The sequence below is a fragment of the Martes martes genome (assembly GCF_963455335.1).
Source record: "Martes martes genome assembly, chromosome: 3".
Classification (NCBI taxonomy): domain Eukaryota; kingdom Metazoa; phylum Chordata; class Mammalia; order Carnivora; family Mustelidae; genus Martes; species Martes martes.
This window is the reverse complement of record NC_137890.1, coordinates 93,360,369-93,372,768: the sequence shown is the minus strand read 5'-3', so window position 1 is coordinate 93,372,768 and position 12,400 is coordinate 93,360,369. Positions and strand designations below refer to the sequence as shown.

General features: G+C 60.0%; 1 protein-coding gene across 1 annotated transcript; it reads left to right on the top strand.

Annotated features, from left to right (window-relative positions):
* Window positions 1-1,920: 1,920 nt before the first annotated feature.
* INHBB (inhibin subunit beta B) lies at window positions 1,921-5,640 on the top strand (the record flags this gene model as incomplete). The annotated part of the gene is made up of 2 exons (XM_080799599.1): window positions 1,921-2,368; window positions 4,865-5,640. 2 exons carry the CDS (start codon window positions 1,921-1,923, stop codon window positions 5,638-5,640), a joined length of 1,224 nt encoding a protein of 407 aa, XP_080655725.1.
* Window positions 5,641-12,400: the final 6,760 nt, after the last annotated feature.

Sequence of the window (12,400 nt, the reverse complement as noted above, 5' to 3'; positions counted from 1 at the left end):
GTCCTGGGGCTCAGAGGCCTTCCTGCCGCGAGGCCGGGTCCCCACACAGTTGAGGATTTTCCTGGGACTTGGAGCCGGCAGAGGCTGCGGCTGGCCAGGCCTCCAACGGCCACCGCCTCCTCTACCCCTCCAGCCCGCGGGGGCCCACGCCTCGTTCAGTGCTCGGGCGGCCCGGGGCGCTCGGCTAGGGCACTGCAGCCTGGGAGCGACATCCACCCGCGGAGCCAGCCCGCGGCCGCACCGCCGCCCCCGCCTCGCCAAGCTCGAGAAGGTGCACCCCGGGAGGGACGGGGGCGGCCGCGGCGGCGAGAGTTGCTTCTCCCGGTCGCGGAGGGCGGGGGCAGGGGCGAGGGTAGGGCCTGCGCGACCGCGGGGAGCGGGCAAGCACCGGGATCCTGGGCCGGGAGCCCGTCGGTGTCGCCCGCCACCCGGCTGGGCGAGGGTCCGGGGCGCCCACGTGGTGGGAAAGTTTCGAGACAGCAAAAGTGGCCGGGCATTGCGGGGGTGGGGGGGGAGGGGAGCGGGCCGGCTTGCCCCTCCTTCCCGCGAAGGCAGAAAGGAAAAAAGCGGGGGGAAGCGGGGGTGGGCGTGGGGAGCGGGCGGCAGCGACTTGAACAGATTCCACCCCCCCGGGGGGGGGCAGCCGGAGCGAGGAGGCACGGACAGCCTCCTCCCGCATGGCCAGGACGAGGAGACTAGCTCACCCCCCCCTTTTTTTTATGCCAACGTCTATCTCAACGCGCGCGCACATACGGAGATTGTACGGCTTTTTTTCCCCCCTTGGGAGAAAAAACGAGGAGAGTAAAAGAAGAGAGGGCAAAGAGAAGAACTCCTCGGCAGGCTCTGCACTGTGTCGCGGCCGGGCGCAGGGACGCGGCCGCCACCCTCCCGCTCTCTCTCGGCCCTGCGGCGTGTGCCAGTAGGAGAGCGAGCTAGGGCACCCGCACCCGGGAACGCTGCGAGACTTTTAGACGCTCCAACCGACCTCGCCGCCGCTGCAGCAGGCAGAAGAGACAGGGGCGAGAAGGGCCTGCCTCCACCTCGCCTTCCTCGCACGGCGCCCCGCGCCCAGCCGGCCCGCGCAGGCAGGCGGAGGGAGGGAGGCAGCGAGAAGGCGGGCGGAGCGGAGGCCCCGGCGGAGCGCGCAGCGGCCGGCCCGCCCGCCGGTGGATGCGGCGCCCCGGGAGCCTAGAGACAACTTTGCCGTGTGACGCGCCGGGAGGACTGCAGGGCCCGCGGCCGGGGGCTCCGCGCCGCCTCTGAGCGGGCCCGCGCGGCCAGCGCTCGCCGGCGCTCCCGCCACTGCGCTCGCCCCGCTCCGCCGCCCGCCCGCCGACCCGAGGCGAGGACTACCGGCCCGTCGCCGGCGGCCGCGGCCCTTCCTCGGCGCTCAGGTGCGAGCGCGGGGCCCCGCCGCAGCGCCCGCCGCAGCGCCGCGCCAAGCCGCGCCCGGCTCCGCTCCGGGGACTCCGGCGCCTTCGCTTCCGTCTCGGCCAAGTTGCGTCGACCGGCCCTTTCGCCACCTTCCCCGCGCGGCGGCCGAGGCGCCGCTGCCGCCGCTTTCGCTTCACCGGAGCTGGGGGCTGCGGGGCCCCGACGCGGAGAGGATGGGGGGAAGGCTGCAGATGCCGAGGCGCCCTGAGACGCCCGCGCGGCAGTGACCCTCTGGCCCCCTCCTCGCCCGCGCGCCTCTCCGGCCCCCGCGGCCCTCGGCGCCCCTTCCCCGCCGCGCGGGAACCCCCGCGGCCCGGCCGGCCCCCTCCCCCTGCTAGCCGGCGGCGGCCCTCCCGGCGGGCGGGCGGAGGCCCGGGCGGGCGCGGGCGGGGGCGGGGCGGGGCGGCGCGCCGGGAGCCCGGAGCCCGGCCCTGCGCTCGGCTCGGCTCGCCTCGCGGCGGGCGCCCTCGTCGCCAGCGGCGCACCATGGACGGGCTGCCCGGTCGGGCGCTGGGGGCCGCCTGCCTTTTGCTGCTGGCGGCCGGCTGGCTGGGGCCCGAGGCCTGGGGTTCGCCCACGCCCCCTCCGTCGCCTGCCGCGCCGCCGCCGCCGCCGCCGCCCGGAGCCCCCGGCGGCTCGCAGGACACCTGCACGTCGTGCGGCGGCTTCCGGCGGCCGGAGGAGCTGGGCCGGGTGGACGGGGACTTCCTGGAGGCGGTGAAGCGGCACATCTTGAGCCGCCTGCAGATGCGGGGTCGGCCCAACATCACGCATGCCGTGCCCAAGGCCGCCATGGTCACGGCCCTGCGCAAGCTGCACGCGGGCAAGGTGCGCGAAGACGGCCGCGTGGAGATCCCGCACCTCGACGGCCACGCCAGCCCGGGCGCAGACGGCCAGGAGCGCGTCTCGGAGATCATCAGCTTCGCCGAGACAGGTGGGTTGGTCCCACGGGCGGCCAGCTGCGGCCCTCGCTCCCCACCCCCTCTTCACCCTCTCCCACCCCCTTCTCCTTGCCCGTCTGGCCGCCCCAGCCAGCGCATCCTGGGGGCAACGCGGACTCTCGGCCCTGCCGCTCCCCTCTGGCCCTGTGCGCCCCGTCCTGGTTGCCGTCTTCTTACCCGCCCCCTATCACCCCCGGCAGCATACCTCTTCCTGCTCCCCCTGTCCCTGTCGCTGAACGCCTTGCCCTCCACCCCAGCTCTCTGAAACCGGGCCCCAGCGCCTCTGGGCGTGCATCCCCCTCTCGGCAGATGCGTGCGGCCCTGGCTCCGCGGGCACTTGCTTGGTGATTGCTTAATGTTTTTGTTTCCCACGATCAGAGTGTAGGCTTAGCAGTGTGGTTGGAGATGTGTGTGCTTGTTGATATCCGTGGGCCGGAGAAGTGTGTGTGTGTGTGTGTGTGTGTGTGTGTGTGTGTGCGCGCGCGCGCGCGTCTGTGCGCGCGCGCCTGTGTGAGAGGCCCCGGGGCCGCTTCCATCGCCGGGCAGCGTGGGCTTGCCAGGATTGCTGAAGCCTCACTGGGGAGAGCTAGGCAACCTCTCTTCCGATTGTGTGGGCACCGGAATCGGGCGGAAGGCAGGCTTCTCAACAGGTCCCATCATTTACGCAGAGAAAGACGCGGCTCGGCTCGGGGGCAGCCCGGTGCCTCTCGGCTCGCCTGGCAGCGGTAGCAGCCCCCTCGCCTGAGAGCCGCAGAGTTCGTAGTTAACAAAGGGTAGGAGTCCTTTCTGGAATTTTCTCCCGGCCCCGGATTGCAAATTTCTACCGCTGTCTAAATATAATAATCGAGAGACAGAAAATCTTTCAGAACTTTAAAAGAAGGAGGAAAATGTGCCCGCGCTGAAATGCTGCAAGTGCTTTCCACTCCGCTGTCCTTTTCAGGACTTGAATGAGCCAGGCTGGCTTTTGTGCCTGGAGCTCAGCCCCATTTGTGCGGAGGGGACTGCGGAGAAGGTCGCAGAGGGGGAAGCCCTGGTGTGGGCAGGGTGGGGGTGGGCAGGGAGCTTGGGGTGGGGGGAACGCTTGTGTCACCAGGCTGAAAATGCCCCCCATCCTCCCAGGCAGCAGGCAGACGGTCCTGGTGCCGCCTGGGGATGAAAAGGGATGAAAAGTTTTGCATGGCCGGGTGTGGAGAAAAGCAGAGACAATCGGGCTGGTTTGTGCTTAGAAAGAAATGCATTGCTGTTTTAGCTGTCCGACCGAGTCAGGGAAAGCTCAACATGCAATTAGAGAGCTTGGATTAAAAGGTGCTTTGGGGCCCAGAGTAGAAATGTGATTCTGGAAGGTCGAGAAGCCCTTTTGGTCCCGGTGGCACAAAATGACAGCGGGGGCTGGTGTATTTCTGGTCCGTTTCACGGAGCCAGCTCTTTGACTTATAAATAACAGATTCAGGTCACAGGCAGCTCGTCCAAGACCAGCTTTTAAGGCTGCACTTTCCCCCATTTCAAAGTCAGATGTCAGTGTTATTAGAGGAGCCAGGCGAGGCCTGAGGAGGGGGCTGCAAGGCAGTGGTAGGAGGTTTGATAAAAACTAGCCATGGTCACACAGTTGCCTTATTTGTTCTTCCTGGGGGAAAAAAAAAGAGGAAGAAGAAGAAAAAAGTACAGATTGCCAGAAGTCACTGAAATGTACCATGAGAGAGTAGTTGTGTCTAGGTTGGCATGGCCTCTCTTCTTGTTGAGCCGAATTATGGAGGAAACTAACAGGCAGTTCCCCCTTTTCCTTGATGATATTAACGTGCCCTTAATGGGGAGCCAGCCTCTCCCAGAGTGGACCTCCAGTTTCAAGGCTGAAACTTGGAAATTGTCAGAAGCAAGGGCTGCACTTTGCAGCCTGCAAAGCACACGTTCTTGTGTCAGAAATCTGAGCAGAGCTGCTTGTTTGCCGTGGAGGTTCCACTGGGGGTTGGATCAGATCATGCTTAGGTAAACACTGGGAAGAGGCGGTAGGTGGCTCAGCTCGATTTTGCAATGCCCTGAGTTAACCAAAAAAAAAAAAAAAAAAGAACCCAACCTCTCTCCTGACACAACCCACCCCCAAATCCTCACGATCCTGGTTTTGTTTTTCAGATTTCACAGATACCCATAACAACTTGTTAAGATCTTGGCCCCCTGACAAGTTCCTCTGTTGAGCTTTGGGGCCTGACAGCCTGTCTCCAGGGAGCCCTGGCTGGGGAGAGGTGAGGCAGAATTTTAGAGGCCCCGGACCCTCCAGCTCCAAGCCGGTTGGGTGTTTCTCAACGGAAAGCACTTTTCTCTGCCTCTCCCAGGTTGCACTCAGAGGCCCTGGCCCCAGGAACGGTCTTTCTGGTCAATAACGTTTTCCAGCTGTGTGGCAAGTTCGCATTCCAGCATCACGCCGCTGAGTGTCTTTCCCCATTGCCTCGTGTTCTCCTTGAATTAACTTGGCCTGCTCTCCCACTTCTCCGCAGATGGCCTCGCCTCCTCCCGGGTCCGTCTGTACTTCTTCATCTCCAATGAAGGCAACCAGAACCTGTTTGTGGTGCAGGCCAGCCTGTGGCTCTACCTGAAGCTCCTGCCCTATGTCCTGGAGAAGGGCAGCCGGAGGAAGGTGCGGGTCAAGGTATACTTCCAGGAGCAGGGCCACGGCGACCGGTGGGACGTGGTAGAGAAGAAGGTGGACCTCAAGCGCAGCGGCTGGCACACCTTCCCGCTCACCGAGGCCATCCAGGCCTTGTTCGAGCGCGGTGAGCGGCGGCTTAACCTGGACGTGCAGTGCGACGGCTGCCCAGAGCTGGCCGTGGTGCCCGTGTTCGTGGACCCGGGTGAGGAGTCGCACCGGCCCTTCGTGGTGGTGCAGGCCCGGCTGGGGGACAGCAGGCACCGCATCCGCAAGCGGGGCCTGGAGTGCGATGGCCGGACCAACCTCTGTTGCAGGCAACAGTTCTTCATCGATTTCCGCCTCATCGGCTGGAACGACTGGATCATTGCACCCACCGGCTACTACGGGAACTACTGTGAGGGCAGCTGCCCGGCCTACCTGGCAGGGGTCCCTGGCTCCGCTTCGTCCTTCCACACGGCTGTGGTGAACCAGTACCGCATGCGGGGCCTCAACCCTGGCACGGTGAACTCCTGCTGCATCCCCACTAAGCTGAGCACCATGTCCATGCTCTACTTCGATGACGAGTACAACATCGTCAAGCGGGACGTGCCCAACATGATCGTGGAGGAGTGCGGCTGCGCCTGACCTCAGCAGGGCTGCGGCCGTGGGGGGAGGGGGTGCCGGGGGGGCACGAGGGTGGGGCCCCTGGAAGGGCTCCTTCCAACCCCTCTGGGAACCTGGCTGCCCAGCCAGCCGAGTGCTGTCCTTCTGTCGGGCTGCCCAGCAGGTGCCAGGGTGAGGCCTGAAATCTTTTCCTACTACTTCATCGAGCAAATCAGTCCAAGCCAGAGCACGGACGCTCAACTGACACGAGATACTTTCAAATGCACGCGTAGATGCGCACAGCCAGACGTGTCCCCACCCACACGGCAGCCTCCGGGATACCAGCAAATGGATGCGGTGACAAATGGCAGCTTAGCTACAAATGCCTGTCAGTCGGAGAGAATGGGGTGAGCAGCCACCATTCCCACCAGCTGGCCCGGCCATTCTGAATCGCGCCTTCGGAGCACACATAAAAGCACAAAGACAGAGACACAGAGAGAGAAAGAGAGAGAGGGAGAGGGAGCACGGGAGCCACAGAGAGAAAAAGCAGATGCGGGGGTGGGGAGTGTACGGACAGGCAGGAGGGCTGTGTGTCCCCCTTTTCTTGTGTGCAAGGCCCGCCAGGCCTCAGCATCTCCTGGCTCAGACATGCTGGCTTCCTTCCCTGCCTGGGATCCTTCATGCTGCAGGACCAGGGGAAGCCTGGCTTTTCCCAGCCTTGTAGAGTGAAAGAGGCCCGGAATGGACACAACCTGCCAGAGACCATGGAGCCGTGGCAATGACCGTTTGACTGTCGCTTGGGTCCCTGGCGTGACTTATATGTGTGTATGTGTTGTGGGGAGGGTGGGAGGGAGAGGAGAAGGGTCTTAATTTGATGCTTTAACTGATCACTAGCAGTTGACAGACAGGTCATGCATTCCAGTTGGATCCTTGAAAAGGGACTTTTCTACCAGGTAGGACCTTTTAAGTTAAGATTTGAATCATTTTACAAGGGAAGAAAAAAAAAGTTGCAATCTGTGCCCTTCACTGGGGATATTCCTCCAGGGCTGAATGGGATAGGGGTGGAAATGACCCCAAGGCAAGGGAATGAGCCCAGAGGAGGAGGAAAGGGTGGAGTGGAGGCATTCTGGAAATGCTGGTAGGCATGGAGGGGGGTGCCCTCCCCCCACCCCAGCAGGGTTTGTGGGAGGGGAGCTGTGTAGCTGGTCTGGGAGAGCCGGGGAAGGCTTTCAGCTGCTTTGCAGAAGTTGCCCTCGTGGGTCCCAGCCACCAGGGTGGACCATGGACGTGCCCCCCGCCTCCCGCCTGCTCGCCTGCCCGCCCGCCCCTCCTAGCACTTGCCGACTTGCCTGAACGCCCGTGATCTTGCACTTGCCCATCTGCGTGTGTCCAGGAGTGGCCCTTGGCAGAGCACTGAACTCGCTCGGCCCCCAGAGGCCCAGGTGCCGCGTGAACTATGCAATTTAAAGGGTTGACCCACACTAGACGAAACTGGACTCGTACGACTCTTTTTATATTTTTTATACTTGAAATGAAATCCTTTGCTTCTTTTTTAAGCGAATGATTGCTTTTAATGTTTGCACTGATTTAGTTGCATGATTAGTCAGAAACTGCCATTTGAAAAAAGAAGTTATTTTTATAGCAGCAAAAAAAAAATACAGTTAAATGTATTATACATAATTTTGGAACCAAAGAGGCCAACAGATCAGTTTTAATTTTTATTAGATGGTGAGGCCATCTTCTATGAGGTAGACGTTCTGAACAATCCCTTGAGTGGCCTGCCAACGTTTCAGGGTATAAATGGATTTTGTTTATTCAGTTTGATGTGTCTTTTCTATCTTTACACACCCAGAAGGTACAGAAAAAAAAAATGACTATGGTAGAATGCAGGTGTGCGTCCTTAAATCCCCACCTTTATGTTTATTTAATAAAGCTCCCCTTAGGTTCTGTTTCATAATAATTTAAAACCAAACAATTTTCCCATAGACTTGCTGTTAAAGTATTTTACATCTGTGTACAGTTTAAGAAAATAAAAGATCGAGTGCCACAGGCTTCCTGCCTTGTATGGTGTTGGGGGAGCCGCGGGAGGGCAGGGCGTGGGCAGGAGGCGGTGGCCGGGAGGAGGGTGTGGGCCGGGTGTCCAGTTTTGATGCCCCTGGCCTCCACGGCTCAATCCTGGCCCTCTCTGAGTCCTTGCCATGAGCACGGATGTCAGTCAGAGAGTCTAGGAAAAATGGCAGAAGATCAAAATGAAGGACAATTAGCAAATTCATGAATTACACATTTGTTTACCCTCCCGGTCCCAAGAATAATTATGTTCTACCAGACCCACATCTATTACCACTTGAAAGTGCCGGTTAAGTCCACTCCCCCCATCCCTGGAAGGAAATGTAAAACGTGGAAGGGAGAAGCCCACCTGACCTCCACACCCACCTCCACTTGCTAATATGGGTGACTGTAACCCAGAAGAGGCTGGGGTCTTAGGACAGGAGGGTGAAACAGAAATGAGGCCATGAGTATGCTGATTGTCCTTGCCTGCTGGGAATTTTACTGGGAGTAGGTGGTGGCGGTGGTTTTTGTAGTGACAAAGGTCCAGCTCCTATGGCAGGTAGGACTCGACAGACCCATGAAGGGCTGCTGGGTATCGTGCTTTTTTGGGACATGGTTTCATCATTTTCCAGAGCTTGGAATCTGAGGCTCAGAGAGGTTCAGAGCTTGCCTGAGGTCACGGAGTTGGGACAGGAACGCTGGGCACTAGAGGCCAGGTGCCCCGGCTGGCCCACCTATTCTTCTGAGAAGGCTGCAGCCCTAAGGCCGTGCCTTCATCTGAGGCCCTGGGGTTGCTCCTTGATTTTTGGATTACATGTGGTCTTCCCAGAAAATCTCAGGACATTTGAACAGGCAGGGTCTTACAGATTGGTCTAACCCCGTTAAGGTCACAATGGGAAAACCAAAGGAGGCAGTGGGCAGCGGGAGGGACATATCACAAGAGGCACAGCCCACTGGTGGCAGGAGGTGGTATCTGGCTTCTGTTTCCATCCTTTGCCTATCTGAGGGAGCTACTGCTCTACCAGCCTTTTTTCCTGAGGACTGTATTTATTGATCTACACGATCTTCAGACACTATACAATCAATAGGGACAAAGAAGAAAATTTCATAAAGATAGGACTGGCCTGGGCATTTGGGATGTAAGTCGGGATCCAGCTGCTGCTCTCCAGTGGGCTACATCCAGCTGCTGGTCGCTCTAGGCCCTTAGTTCAGCTGCTGCCCACCCCTGGCCCCGGAATCTTTGCTGGCAGCCTGTGGGGTGGGCAGTGTGAGTCACTCTTTGGGATATTGAGCACCTCTGGGGTCCACCTCTGGGACTGAGCTTCACAGGGTGGCCCATGGATCCCACAGTAGCCCCAGGAAGGGTCTGGGACTCTGAGGTCATGAGGCCAGTGGGCTGAGTGGTGCTCTGCTGCCCCTTGCTGGCAGGGGTCCCTGTGGGCTCTGGCCCCGCTGGGACAATGGCAGTTGCTAGTAACCTTTCCTGACAGATGAAATGAGGACAGACAGGTCCGCTTCCCTGGGCCCGGGGCTAAGTATTCTTTCAGAGTTGGGATATGCTGCTTCCTTCCCATGCTTCTGTGGCCATAGGCTCCCCTGTTCCTTCCTTCTTATTCAGTTCTCAGTCCTTTTCTACCTACTGCCCTTTCCCATTCTCTGCCTCTGTCTTCCCAGTGGGCCTGGCCTGAGGGCACACTTCTCGCTGGGGTATGCCCCTGGAGCCCCACATTGCAGGCCAGAGAGTAAGCCTCCCATGCTGTCCCCCAGGTCCAGTGTCTCTCACCCTGGGCCGTCCTGGTCTGCTTTAAGGTTCCTCTTCCTTCCCCCATATCCCTATTTCCCTTCTTCAGGCCACCAGGTTGTTACCCTCTCATGCGACCAATGGGTCAGGCAGGGCCAGCCAGCCTACGCGACCTGCCTCAGATGTCCCACCACCCATCCGCTGTGATTTGTGAGATCCTACCGTGTCGGATTCATCCTTGGCTGAAGTCCTCAGTGACTCTGTGGAGCCAAGTCTGAGGTGGGGGATGGGGCACAGGGTGTGGTGGCCACACCCACCACCCCTCGGTTTTCCCCCATTTCCCAGATGGGCAGATGGAGGGTCCACTAAGCATAGGGTGTCCTATGCCTGTTTTCCTATGCCTGTTTTCCCTCCCAGCCCTCTGAGAGTTGGGCTCAGCGTGGAGCACAGAGTGGGTCCCCCACTGCCCAGCCCGACGTGGAGGCAGCCTTTAGGAGGGCCTGTTGTGCGTCACAGCTTGTATCCATGGTCCTGCTACCGGGTATGACTTCACCACTGCCACCGGTGCAAAGGCTGAGGGTCCCTTGGGCAGCTCAGGGACCGTGGGCTAGGCCCCCGGCTCACTGGGCACTCAGGCTTGCCCAGGACATGCCTAGCATGCCCTCTGCAAGGCCCGGTGGGAATTCTTGCGGGGAACCCCATGAGGAGCTTGGCAGAACATCCCTATAGCTTCCTAGACTTCCTTCAGGGGCAGGGACAAGGGTGGTTGGGGGCGCGGAGGCTGCCACCAAGTCATGAAGACCACACTACAGGCCAAAGAAAGGATGCCGTGTGGGCAAAGGAGCAGAAAGCCAATGCCCTTCCTGCAGGCAGAGGCTCCCGGAGGACCCCTAACCCGTACTCAGCTTCTCGTGGGATGTTTGGAGCCAACGACGAGTGACCCATGGGCCTGGCACAAGGAGCTGCGCCTGTTGTAGGTGAGGCCTGGGCCTGGGTCGGGCGGGTGTGGCAGGTTCCTGGAGCCTGTGTGCTGCATGGGGGCTGCGGGTGAGTGGTTGTGGGTAGGCTCGGTGGTGCGGGGGTGGGGGTGGGGGGCGGGGAGAGCTGGGGGTAAGGTGGTGTGACTGCAGTGTGACTCTGCATGGGAGCCATGGGGGGGTGCAACTGCATGTGCGATCTTGGGGCATGTGGTTGGCTGTGTCTGAGGCTGTGAGTGTGTGTGTGTGTGTGTGTGTGTGTGTGGTTGGGGGTGAGGCCACGTGGGCTGGGAGACTGTGATGGGAGGGTGTGGTCACATGGTTGGTTGTGTGTATTTCATCGGGGTAGTTATATCTATAAATCTGGTCCATGGCAGGCAAGTCCCCCGCCTCCCACCCCCACCACTGGCATCTAGATCGCCCCCATGCTGGGCAGGTGCCAGGTATGCTGGGTCAGGGGCTGGCCTGTGTGGTGTCACCACCCCTGTCGCCCTGCCCTGGCCACTCACTGAAAGAGATGGGGGAAGGGGGTTGTCACCATGGTGTCCCTGCACCTCTGAAGCCACTCTTTAAAAGTAGAATGGTACCCTCTGGCCAGTCATTCCATTGCTCAACAAATATTTACCTGGGGGCCCGTACTTCTGTGTGGGGGGATCGTCAGTTCAGTCCTCTTTACCATCCCGGTCAGAGCGGGAGCAAGTACGATTATCCCCATTTGACAGATAAGAAGATGGAGGCCGAGAAAGCCATTCACTGAAGGTGGCACAGCTCATAAGTGGCAGAGCTGGGATTGGCCCCCCAGGAGCTGTTTCCAAAGTCACTTACAGCCGCTAGGCTGCCCAGAGGGACGGGTAAGGGAAGACACAGTTGTTCTGGGGCCTACCTGGCAGAGAGGGGAGGCTGGAGCTCAGGGTTCTCTCTGCCCCCATGCCACCATCCCACCACTCCTGCCCAAGGCTCCAGCCTAGCATATCAATGGCACCTGTGCTTGGAACTGTTCCCTTTGGCTATGGGGACCGCCATCCATGCGTCATCCCTTCTCCCTCTTTGGCCAGGAGGGTGAGATGGCTCTGGGCCTGATTCTTAGAAAACAGACTATGGATTGAGCAAAGATGAGTGGGGATGGGGAAGGGCAGGCAGGAAGCCGGTGGCTTTGCCTCTGGGTCCCGTGGTGGCAGCGGAGGCGGTCTGGACAATCTTCCTTGAGCAGGGGCACCGGAAGCCTTCGCTCAGGATCCTCCCACTTGGTTTTGTGATGATAGCCCGACCTAGCCTCTCAGTGTCCTCGTCTGTAAAATGGGGGCAGTGACAGTCCCTACCATGCGGCCCAGAGGCTCAAGGGGTTGTCGTGAGCATTGAGGTGCTTAGAACAGGGCCAGGCTCCCGAGCGCTTGCCGTTTCCCAAGTCTTCCCTGTGTTAGGAATGGTACGGGGTGTCCCGCCGGAGCCCTGCCCTTCCTCGGAGAGGCCCTCTCCCCTACACTCTTTCGTCCTTAGTTATTCATTCAATGAATACTCCCGGGAGCTGTGACGCTGATGATGTTAGCTAACATTTATGGAGAATTTATAGTCACGGGCTGTATGGCTTCATGACACTGTCTGGTTAATCTTTACAACCTCCCTGTTAGGCAGGTGAGGTGTACCCATTTTACTGATGAGGAGATGAGGCCCAGGAAGTAGACTATCTTGCTGGAAGCCTCATAGAGATTTCAGGGCTGGATGGCGTCTGTGGCCTTCCAGATGCTGCCTCCTCTCCCTTCAGTGTTCTCAAGAGAACTTCGGGGTCCTTAAGCCCCAGGGGCTGGGGGAGATGGAGGAGGAGGTAGGAGGGAGAGCTGCTCTAGGGCCAAAGGGACCTGGAGAGGTCTTTTAGAAGCCCTCAGCTGTCCCCCAGCCTTCCCCCTCTCCCAGAGGCCCTGCCCACCTGCAGATCCCACCTGGTGAGAATGGCCACTGCATGATCAGTCATGGGGGCCAGTTCGAGGTCACCGCAGACCCCCAGAGAATCTGACGGGGGCAAAGGCCCACAGAGGCA